The sequence below is a fragment of the Polyodon spathula genome, chromosome 9 (assembly GCF_017654505.1).
Source record: "Polyodon spathula isolate WHYD16114869_AA chromosome 9, ASM1765450v1, whole genome shotgun sequence".
Classification (NCBI taxonomy): domain Eukaryota; kingdom Metazoa; phylum Chordata; class Actinopteri; order Acipenseriformes; family Polyodontidae; genus Polyodon; species Polyodon spathula.
This window is the reverse complement of record NC_054542.1, coordinates 31,958,767-31,971,357: the sequence shown is the minus strand read 5'-3', so window position 1 is coordinate 31,971,357 and position 12,591 is coordinate 31,958,767. Positions and strand designations below refer to the sequence as shown.

The 12,591-nt window shown below is 35.6% G+C and overlaps 1 protein-coding gene across 1 annotated transcript in view; it reads right to left on the bottom strand.

The window, feature by feature from the left end:
* Positions 1-12,591, bottom strand: part of LOC121320666 (neuroligin-4, X-linked-like) — a 66,639-nt gene that overhangs the window by 16,257 nt on the left and 37,791 nt on the right. The window contains exon 4 of the mRNA XM_041259214.1: positions 145-330. Within this exon, the coding sequence (XP_041115148.1) occupies positions 145-330 (186 nt within the window). The remainder of the gene's footprint in view (positions 1-144; positions 331-12,591) is intronic.

The following is a 12,591-nucleotide window of genomic DNA, read 5'->3' as shown; positions in this document are numbered from 1 at the left end:
GCTCTGTACTATAGTACCTCCCAAACTCATTAACTGTAAATACATTTTCAGGGATCTCTTTTTTGAAAATGTTATGATAAAACAAAACCAACAAAACATGTAAAAACACAGAGAATTAAAATTTAAATAATTATTTGAATTTACCTTCTGAATAATGCGACAGTGTCAGCAGACTAACACACGACGCCCCAGCTCCAGATCCAAATATTGTTACTCTCTTGGGATCCCCTTTAAAAGTTTGAATATTTTCTTTGATCCATCTCAGAGCCTGGATTTGGTCAAGCAATCCATAGTTTCCTTTAGCAGCTTGGTCACCTGTGCTTAGAAAACCTAGATAAGGCAAACAATAGAATAGAATGAAATATAAATAGAAAAAACAAGTAGTGAGTACATCCTCAGCCACAACTGTATATATATATATATATATATATATATATATATATATATATATATATATATATATATATGATATCACATATTCTTCAATTAGGCTCATGATAAAGCTGATGGCAGCTTTATGTTGTACAGTTTCAAACCTGTAACCGTCATACAGGACAATATAAGGGAAGGCATATTGTTTTACAAATAAAGCAGCGTGTATTAGTATTGAAATCATAAAGCTTCTTCATATCTGTAAATATTTCCTGTAAAACTATTAGTCAATATTGTCACAAGGTAAGAGTAATAATTTGTTATGAAAATATGAATGTATTTTCCATTGTAATAATATCAATGTAAAGAAAATTGAAGCATACAGCAAGGCCGTTTTACGAATCTTATTTTTCAATGTACATTATGTGGAGGAGGGGGATCAGTGGAATTGGCAATGGAAATATGTTTAGCATGAACAATCCTGAACTTGTGCTAAGGACTGCCCATGCTTTACTTCTGCAATCTAAATTGGGTTTCTGCTATCCTTATAGCTGTTTTTAAAAACATACACAAAGACTAAATAAACAACAATTCCTGTGTGCAATTACTTTATGATAACATTGCATACAGTATCAGTTATCTTTATCACAGTTGTTGAATGCTTTGTTATTTGCCACTAGGATAGGGGTGCCATCATTGATATGTAATGCTAGGATTCATAATATGATATCAAGAAAACATACAAAGCAAAACACTCAGTAATTATCTATTTAAAATTTTACAGGTACAGTACACGTGCACAGGTACAATACAAAAAACATTGATCTTCGTGTTGACTTTTTTAAAAGACTACATAATGCACAGTTTATACACTCAACCTTCCTGGGGAAAGGTTTGAAATGAGCTGCTTCTGATTCTCAGCATACACATGAACCCAAACAAGGTGAAGATTTTTCTGAGCTCATTTAATTTCCTTAACAAATTACCAGAACATTTTATTAAGCATTAAACATATAAATCCTTACAATCTGGAATCTGGAATCTGGGAATTTGAAGTAAATTATCCTTTACTTAGTAGAAAAAAGGGCTTCTATGTAACACTAGCAAGGGGTTTAAGTCTAATATATAAGATGCCACACAGAAAATCTCAATTTTAAACGTTCCCTGCTGGGTTCTTTTGCTTCAATGTTAGGTTGCTTTCAGTAATACATAATCACAGAGTAAAAAAAAACAGAACCATAATTGGTTCATAAAAAGGTACCATAAAAGAAATTTAAAAAAAAAGGCTGTGGATATGTTCAGCAGCCATCTGAAATAATTTTAGACCAGAAGACTGTCAAATTGTACATTATTAAACTTACCCTAACCTTATTCCTAACATTGACCCTACAGTAACATTACTCTAAACCTTACCTAACAACTCATGACTGTTCATGTTTCACATTTCTGACATGTCTGGAACCCAAATACATCAATATTGATGTTGACAGATAGATACTATATGGCCAGACTAGGTTATGTAGATTATTTTTCTACATACCTTGACAATACAAGCTATTATTTGTAATATTAATCAGTACAAGTTCATGCAATTGCATTGCACTTGAATTGACTCAAGGCATTACCCAATAAAGAAGAGTCAATTATAAGAACACCAAAATAGTAGACAATCTGGTTGCATGCAAGGCAAAAATGCACATCAGAGACTTTATTGTGCTTTTATTATGTACACCTGTCACAAAGATGTCCGGAGTGGGTGGCGTCAGACCAGAAACAGGAAAAAAAAACAGAAAAATTGAGTTTGGTTGAGCTGAGCGAATGACTTTGCTCAGCATTTAATGGGTGAACAGAACAGACAGAAAATAAACGGTTGTATTAAACGAAAAACACATGACACGGCACTGGTAGCCAAAATAAACAGACAAACAAAACGGACCAAACAGACAAACACGGTGAGTTCTTTTAACGATTATTACTATTATTATTCTTCTCTTTACCTCCGTCTCCAATCCCGTTCTCCACTCACCGAACACACATCCCAGAGTGGGTGAAAACATGTTGCTTTTATGCAGCTGTACCAAGACTCGATTGCTAATCAATCATTCAATTGGAGTCTCGGTACAACTGCATGTGAATTAATAAAGTGCAATTCCCCGTGCTCACATATTATTACATTTTACTTGCACGTGAAGTGCTGTGCAATCCTCGTGCCTACATTCAAATATACATTTTAAACACTTGTGTTACAGACCCGTTTATATCCCGTGTACCAATGACTATACACCAACATTAAAACAGACCACACGCAACATATAACAGAAAATACACACAGGGGCGGGCACTTTGTCACAACACCCTATAATTTTCTAAAAGCACCATAGTTACATCTTCTGAAGTGCTTATTAGTGTTTGGCACAAATTAGGTGATTAGCTTAGACTCCACTCAACCTAGGAAACTAGTCTTTGGAGTATTGATATTAGGGCTTTTTTAAAACAAATTAGAGGATTTGTAGAATATATTTGCAATTCTGATGTGGCACAAGAATATTATGTTTAATCCAAAGCTGCAAGCAGGGATTGGATCAGGGTGCGTAACACTGGCACCTTGAGCAGTTCCTGAGGAAACTGGCAGAGGTGCTGGGGACAAAACATATGGGAAAAAAAACAAGTCTCGAGGCTCTTGTAGGAAATAGATCCTGTTTGTCACAGAGGATTGAAGAGAGCTAAAGACAGCTGGTCAGGAGATTACAGCCTGCTCTCAGCAGGCACACACTGACAGTGGAGGAGGAGCCTTAACAGCAGACTCCAGTTCCCTGCTATCATTGTTAAAATGGCACTGTGTCTGCAGGCTGTGGAATGAAGTGCATAGAAACAGAAGCTCTGGACAAGACTCAGAAGTAGAAGAAGCACTTGTTTATAAACCTGGTATTGGAAAGCAAATGTTTGGAAAATAGAAAATTGTTTTAAACGTTCTCAAAAAATGTATGCCAAATACCTTTGCCCTTTTAGAAACTCAATATCGCTCTGTTTAGTGGGAGCTACTGTTTTATAATGAGGACAGCAAATGCTGTGAGGATACAGTGACACTCATTATTTTAACCCTGCTGGTAAAGAGGCTTTACAAATACCATGATATAATGATGAGACACTGGCTGTAAATTGTCATCACATTTTGTTAATTCGGCTCTGGTACAGTATACAAGCGCTGGATAGATCCACTGAGTTGCAATGTCCCATTTAAAGCTAAGGTCGGTAGCGGCTCGTCAGATGAGGCACTGCCTGCTCAAATATTAAAATTAATGCGCTTTTTCATTTATACGTAACATGCCAGAATAAATACATAGCTTTACCGCGGAGGCAGCTGCCTGATCAAAGTCCTCCACTCAGACGCCACTGTACGCTTGGGGGAGGAAGATGCTTCTTCCATTTCTGCAGCTGGCCTCCCCTTCCCTTTGTTGACTGTTTTAGCCAATCACCAGATGTGTCCCCTCCCACATTAATGACCTCAGATTCTAATACTGATGAGAGTGAAAGGAACAAAGTGCGGTTTCGAAGGACTTAAGAGAATGCCTATAGATCAGTGGTTCCCTTGTGGCAGGTGAGTAAACTCCAGGTGGTCAGCAAACAACTCCCAAAATTTGGTTACGCAGTTTGGCAGAAACTCATTTCTACACACACTATTACTAAGCAACACAACAAGCAACTTTAACCATGTGATATATAATTATAAAACATGTATGCTGTCTGCATTTTTCTTTTATTAGGGCTGTTTACAATTACAGCTCCCTTTGATGCAATACCAAGCAAAGCTGCCATTAACTGAAACAGCTTTTTAATGTGAAACAATTACTAAATAACTTACACATTGTGAAGGCATATTGTCTTTAGCCAGCATTCACATAAACACACATCTTTCTAATCCTGTTCAGGGGGGGAAAAAAAACAACGTAATCTGGCTGTCCCAGTCTTTTCGCTCTGCATTAAAAAACCTCCGCATTTGCATTAAAAAACCATTAAAACCAGTTTTGGTATTTTTCATTTTCAACACTATAGAATATGAGCTACAGTGTTGCCAGGGATATAGGAATATCCCTATTATTTCCATATGTTTTGGAGCAGTTAGCTGCATACAGTAACATAAACATGTAACAAAAAGACGCTGTATTTGTAGCTTGACTTGTAAATTGTAGTGTGAATGATCGGTTTTAGCTCCATGTTATTAAATGGGTTTATTCAGCCAAGTTTAATATCTCACACGACTATATGCTAAAAGGAAATTATATTAACACTACTTCAGGAAATAACGTGTACAGTCTGTTCTTGAAGCTGTCACATTTAACCAAAATGCTATAAATCCTATCGACTGTGTGCCACCAGTTCCATTTCATTTGCACACCACAGCCCATCAGAAGTGTAACACCCTGTACAATCTCCAATCATTTTTAATTTTTTTTAATTTCTTCCCACCCACTTCGTCTTCGTATTCCAGTGTTTTTTATATGTACATTGAGCAAAGTTTGTGACTCAGTAAGTGATTTATTTGCTACACAAGCTAACGGTTGCAAGGACCAAAACATTTTTACATTTACTGGATCCGAGGGTGACCCAAGCCCCAATGCATTATTTGTCAGGAGGTTTTGTCAAACAAAACTCTTAAACTTGCAAAATTGAGTCGCCAGTTAACCACAATCATTCAGAATTTAAAAAAAAAGAAATTAACAAAAGAAACAGGAACTTTGCCATCAGCAACTTTCAATGCGCAAAATGACAACATTCCTTGTTGACCTGGTAGTGATGATGGTATGGTACATAAATACTTTACTTTCTACATGCACTTATACATGTACACATAAAAAGTAGTTTCAAAATGCATTTGTGAAAAAATATGGGTTCCTACATTGAAAAAGGTTGGCAACCACTACTACAGATAAATTCATAAATTGAATCTTTTTTTTTTTTTTAATTATAATTGAGTACTGTTTCTGTTTGTTTCCTCAAATTTTAATGTACCTTGCTCCGTAATTAATGCCTGAATTGTTTCCTTTTTTATTAAATAGATATGTTTCATATGTACAGAATGATATACAATTATTTTGTTGGTAATTTGTTTAAGATTAGCAAATTAAGTTGGCAGGATGTGCTTGATTTTTGTCAACCTTTCTGTAAGTAACTTTTAATGAAGTTAAAAAAACAAGTTATAGTAAATAGCCAATATAAAACAAACAAAAAAAAGTATTTTATTTCTCCCACACAGAACAGTTAATATATAAAGATGAGTTCTTGTACTGATTTAAAAAAAAAACAAAAAAAAAACACAACAACCATGCCTTTGGTTCACTGGCATGAATTTAATACAGTTTGTTAACAGTTCAAAAGTTAATTATCCAACACACGCATGTAAGCAGAACATTATGCATTAGACCGCGAAGGTCAGGGACGACTGCTTTGAGGGGATGGATTCTATATTTTAAGGATTTTATATTTATATGCTAAAACTTGACCTATAATGCACATAGACAAGCCAGTGATTCTGACATCCCTGACATTTATTTGTCATTGTTACAGGCATCATTTTCAGTGATGCAGTGAACTGGAGTATTACATGTATGTACACAAAAAGAAAATACAGTCCATGTGTCAACCTAACCTTTCTGTACCAATTACATTTGTTAGAATTAAGGGCTGCAAACAGATTAAAAAAAATACATTTATTAAACTGGAGTTTTGGAAAACAATGAGAAATTGTGTGCAGGACCTTACATGTCACTGCTCTTTTTAATAAAGTATTACTGCCTGTTTTGTTTACTTTAAAAGTATGGTTCTGATGGTGTGTTTACATATTTAGGCCTTAATGAAATAGTAGCACTTAAGGAAATTTAGCATTGATTGGGTTCACTTTCAGATGTGACATGGTAAATAATGTACTCCATTAATAGCAAGCCACACTGCAATAAAAGGGTTGAATATTCCTGTAAGAGCCAAGTGATTCTCTAACCGCCACTGAAAAACTTAGAGGAAAACTTTTTTTTTCACCTAGCTGAGCTTCCACAAGATGGATGCTGTCCTTGTTTGGGGACAAAGATCCTCTGGGCCGTTCCGTACCACAGATCCTACAGGCACGTGTACATTATCAATTGCGCCTGACATTTCTGTTTGACCAGATGTTGCTACTGTACTATAGCTGGGTAGGAAAGATGTGCTCTTGTGTCTTCTAAAACAAAGCAGCTATTATACCAGACAGTGTCTCGCTGAGGGAATATTGGCTGATCCCCACACAGTGGCCTGAAGGACCTTGCAGTACAGAAATGAAGGGTTGCAGCTGTGGCTTTTTTGGGGCCTAGGAAAAGATGGAAAAGCATCCTGTTTACAGAAATGAAATAAGTCGTAGAGACTAGGACATGCACCTGGAGGACTGTGGGTATTTAGCATTTTTAAATAAACTACATTTTATAGAAGGACAAAGGTACATCCAACTGTACATAATAAAGCTGTCATTCTTTTGTAGCTTTTTGGTATCATAAATCACAAGTGTCACCAAAAAGCCTGAGCTGGAATTATATATATATATATATATATATATATATATATATATATATATATATATATATATACACACACACACACACACACACACACACAGAGTAGGGTGTGTTTAATTTGTTACAATAGCTGTAAACAATTTGACAATCTTCTCTAGTATTCTACAATTTCTCACATCACTACAAACTTTTTAAAATTAATATAATAATTAATACTATTGTTACAGCTTTTTTTTAATTTAAATTTTTGATATCTCAGGGAAAAATATATATTTTCCATTCTCACATAACAAAATTGTGACAGTTGTAAAAAGGAGATTCTGTTTAAGGCCTGGTAGCATTGTGTGCACAATTCATGGATAAAATGCCAGCTACATCCCTACTGTGGATGACTGTTTCTCTGGCTTTAGTTACAAGGTTTAGCAGTTTATGAAGGAAAGCCATTGTGAGGTAACAACAGTCCCCAGGTGGACAGAGTACTGTGACAAAGACTGAGATGCAAGTTCTGAGCCAACTCTACAGACTGACACCAACAGCTGTCAGAGCCTGTGGACTGAGCCAAACATTACATAGGGCAGAGTGATGCGTAACAGGTCTTGTCTTACAGCCAGTAGAAGCACAGCTCAGCTGAAATGGTGAAAGAATAATGAGAGAAAAAATATGCAAATGTGAGGACTGTCATCCATTTAATTATTGTAGGATTTAGGGCCTCGGCAGCACATTATTGATTGAAAACCACAAACTTCTTAGTAGAAAAGGTGAATTATATTTTGTACTACTATCATTAGCAACATAAAGGATTCTGATTGTGAGGAATCACAGGATCCTCATTATCAGAGACATTCTAGGTTGTTGCATAAAGGAGAGTTCTGAAGGCTGCTGGAAAATCTATCAAGTATAGTGAATATAACTGCATTAAAAGACACACAAGCAATTTACAATAACAATGGGTTTCATGGGGTGGGCTAAATATAAATTTTTTCGGGTTCTGTTCATAATCTTTTAAGGAATGTTTTTAAAGTGTTTATAAATATAAATATTCTTCTATGTAAAACGTTTCAAAATAAAACAAAACAATAACAAACCACATGGCTTTCACCGTTATTGATATACGTACAAAAATAAACACGCCATCATAAATACAATAAATAAATCATAATAAATACAAACTAACACAGGGGCGGAGGGTCAGACCCTGTTCTAAAAATAAACTAACTATACATTTAAGCAGGTGCTTTCCTACCGCCCTGCTACAGGTGCTATAATGAAAAATGTGCTTATATCATATCGAATTTGCTGATTGTAATACGGAAACATATCACCAGGCTTGACATTTTCCTTGACAAGGTCTATTCTAAGGTCGATTACTTGTGTATCACCTTATTTTTTTCCTAACATGGTCTTCCTTAACATTTTACTACTTGCTAGCTCAAGTACTGTATCATTTCTTGTTCTGTCACTTTCATATCAATCTTGTTCCATCTTCCTGAAGCTGCTGCTGTGTATCAACACTGCATCTTAGATGGTTTCCAATATGGATGATGGTGATCATATAAAATCACCAGAGAAACACGTATCAATGTATAAACATTGCCAAAATATGCAGCTGTTTGATTTTCATAACATTTGCCTTATTTGAAAGGTCTAACTTGAAAACTTAACACTCATTGAGCCCAATTGTTTCCAGATTTCTAGAAATTAAGCAGCATAGACAGAAGACTTAGGAACACAAATTGAAATGTTATGGTAATCTCCGCAGTCTGTAATTTAGCTGTGTGATTATTAATGTTTTACAAACAGATATTCTACAGCTTCTATGTGTTTCAGCAGCTGTTATCAGTCATTCAGAATGATATCCCATAAACCTAGAACCATAGCAGATTTCAACACGTTTGGTTCACTTCACACATGGTGATTAAAGTGTAGGGCATTTCAGCAAGGTCTAGTATCAAACGTATTCATTGTAAAATGTGGTATGTAGCACCAAAACACTATTGGAGGCAAATGCCATAGATTTGCAAAAGATGCAAATCTGTAGAAAAAGTAAAAAAAAAAATAATGTTATATAAAGCCAATAAATACATTTTAGCTCTTGTTGCACAACATCTTAAAAAGAAAATCAGTCAGATGATGCATCTGTAGGGAACCTTGCACCCACCTATGCTGACTTACTTTACTTACACTTTAATAATACTGTAAATTGGTTTGCTACCAGGATATTGCCAAAATCTACCCATAGTGCCTTGACTGTGTTGAGCTCCAACTTAAATCTGTCGGTACCCCTCTTCAACAGTTCAGGTTGCAACTATGATAAACCTTTTCAAGGCTTATGTATAGCTAGATGCGTGTGGTGTTTTTGGCATCACTACTTGATTACTAATATATATATTATATATAATATATATATATATATAGATATATATAATACTATATATATATATATATATAAAAATATATATTAAAATAAAATAAATCAGCAAGAACTGTATATGAAGATCACAGCCGGGGGTTACATACCATCTGTGTTTGAAATGTCAACAGTCAATCAGCAGCAGGTAGGAAGTGTTCAAACAATGTTTTACATGATTAGAAAGATTGCCACTGTTGTCTGTGTCAAATGGAAAGGCGGTAAAGAAAAGACAGTGAGGCATATTCACATTTTTATTTATATATTTTTTTCCGCTAAAACTGTTCATCTTATATTTGTGAACAGTTTGTTACACAGAGAGAATTTTCAAGATGACAGAAAACACAGCACTAGCGTTGTTTTTGGATGAATTTATGGAAGATTGTGCAGTAAATCTGCTGTTTAATGCCTCTGTTGCACTTGCATCGACAGCCAACACCGTGGCTTTAGCGGTAGTGAATTCAAACACATGCAGAAGTCCAGTACGGATTGAAAACTACGTTGACAGCATTGTTCCTCACTACTGCGATTGTTGCATGTTGCATGTTTTAATTACAGGTGGCTACAGTGCACTTTACACTTGCAATTAAGATGTTTCTATTGTATGTAAGTATTGTTGTACAGCAAAATAAAATAATTTTAAAAAAATCACTGTCCAAAAATAAAACAATTTTTTCAACAATTATTCAACCCAGTAACATTTTTATACAGTAAATAAAAAAAATAAAAAAACTTTCCAAAGAAATTATTTCTTCAACGATTCTTTGAATACGTACTATAAAATATGGTTTATAGTACACATATCATTTTGTTTATAATGTGCTCTTGGTTAGATAGAAATGTAACACTACAAATGAATCTGATTTTATCTAATTCTAACATCCCCTTTTTCCAGGAAAAAAGGGTTTAAATTTTTCAGCGTAGCTTATACTGCTGTGCTTTATCAGCCGAGATACATTGTAAAGCCTAATAATTTTGCAGAAATAGTAAAACTAAAAAAACAAAACAAAAAAAAAAAAACAGCTTTACATGTAGTTCACTTTTAACACAGCATAATATTTTTTCTTTTTAAAAAACAGAGCATTTTGAATGTAGCATGCTGCAGATTAACTTCATTTAAAAGGAAAAATAGTAAATTAACTATGCTCAGATTTTATTTTATTTTTTTACTAAAAAGAATGCATACAAATATGTTGGTCAACAAGTCCAGTATGTGAGGAAATTAAACCACAGCCACAGCTCTGGTATTCGCCATTTTGAAACGCCCACCGAATAAGCGCCTTGGAATTTTAGCTAACGTTACGAAGCACTCTTGGCTTGCAAGCAGTTCAACAGAAAGCGCCTCGTAACGCTCTGCAGTGCTCTGCCTATTGAACTGACCGCTGAGTACAATTAATTTAAAGAGTAGAAAAAAGAACAAGTGCAATTTGTTGTGAAAATTTAAATTGTTACATAAGATTCTAGGCAGGGAATCACTGAGCTCATTTAATCAAAACATAGAGTCATGTATGCCATAGAAACAGCATCTGTTTCAACACAGCAGACCCTTAAAGAGGTCCAGGAAACATTATTTCACCCAGTGGTACAATATTAATGGGGTCTAGAAATATCCACTCAACACAAAAGGCCAGTCCCAATATATAATTGTGTATGTCTTATATCCGAAGAGTGAGTATTTAGTTTATACACAGTATTTGTTTACTCATTTACATGGTTTTACAGTATCTAATATCCAGTATTACGCTTTTTGTCATACCATGGCTGGCTGTTGAAGATTTAATGTACTGTACATGCTTTCCATCATTGTTTTGTCCAAAACATCAGATAAAGTGATGAAGTGTATTAAAAACTGCATGTTTATTTTAGTTTTATTTTAGGTATTGTAGCATGCTCATTGGTGGCTTATTTGATCAAAGAATATGAAATTCAACATCTATGCTCTTCAATCCATCTGCTTATGTATAGATGCTTGGCGACCCCTTTAGGACATTCATTTCTCAAAAGTGATTGCTTATTTATGCAACATCTTGGTGCAGACGTGCTATACATTATTTGATCCCTAACAATTATTCTATGTTTTACCCTTAGGTACACAACACCACAGTATATTAATGGAAATCACCCAATTACACTGCTTAATTAAAATTTCTGAGGAGCACACATTTAGCACGTATTAAAGTAGAAATTACAGTATGAGTTAATAATTTAATTTAACAATATATTCCCTCTTTTGATTGAAATGCAGTGTTATGTGAAACTCTAACTACAAGGCTTTTACAGTTTCTATAACATTCCTGAATAGATGGCTCCTGCTTCCTTGTTTCCATGCAGAGGTAAAGTATTTCTGGCCAATAAAAAGGTATTTAGAAAAAGTATTTTTCCACCCAATTCACACATCTTTTATAGCAGCAGCTGGAAATAGAGCCCAGTCTCAGTTTGAGGAAGACAGAAAGCACGAGCTGCTAAAGAATAGAGTGTATGTGTGGCCAGGGGTCTCCCCTGACTCACGCAGTGAGAACCCCCCCTTGGCAGAGGCGTGAATGGTAGGTCGGGGAAGTGAGCCTCACTTACCCCCAAAGGTTGGAACCACGGCTCTCCATAGAACCCCACACCCGTGGGACAAACAAAAGATCACGTGCTAATGCATAACATATGAAAGAAGGAAAAGACATACAAGACAAACAAGATGGGTTACATTTTCTAGTTTTTTTTTTTTTTTTTTTTACTTGCAGGACAAAGTTCTCTCAGACAGTGGAGAGAACCCCCCCCCACTAGGACTTGCACTCCAGGCTAACAATTTTTTGGTGAGCTTCAACAATGTCGGTAACAGATGTGCGTACGTAAGATTCTACTGCTGAGGAGGACCAGCGCCCTAAGCTCTTAAGTAGATGCTGGTTAATGTTGCCTTTTGCTGCTGAGGTAGGTGCTCTGATTCTAAAGGAGTTAGGAGTGTAGAACTGAGGAGAAAGTCATGTTTTGAAGATGAGAGAGGCAAGACGAGGGGAGTTGAGAAACAATGCCTTGTAACTACTGCACGGGAGGAGGTGATGAACAGCGGATCCATCATGAGGAAAGGCTTCTTGCTGTAGATGTATCTTGACATGGAGGTGTAGGGACATAATGGAGAACAGTTGTATACATTGACCATGATGAAGCTGATCTGTCTTGGAGATAAGGAGCATACTTAGGAAATGAGAACCTGGAACTAAGGAGATGTCGCTGGAACGGATGCCAACAGAAGGGAAGCTGGAAAGAGATGGAACTGTATGTTTG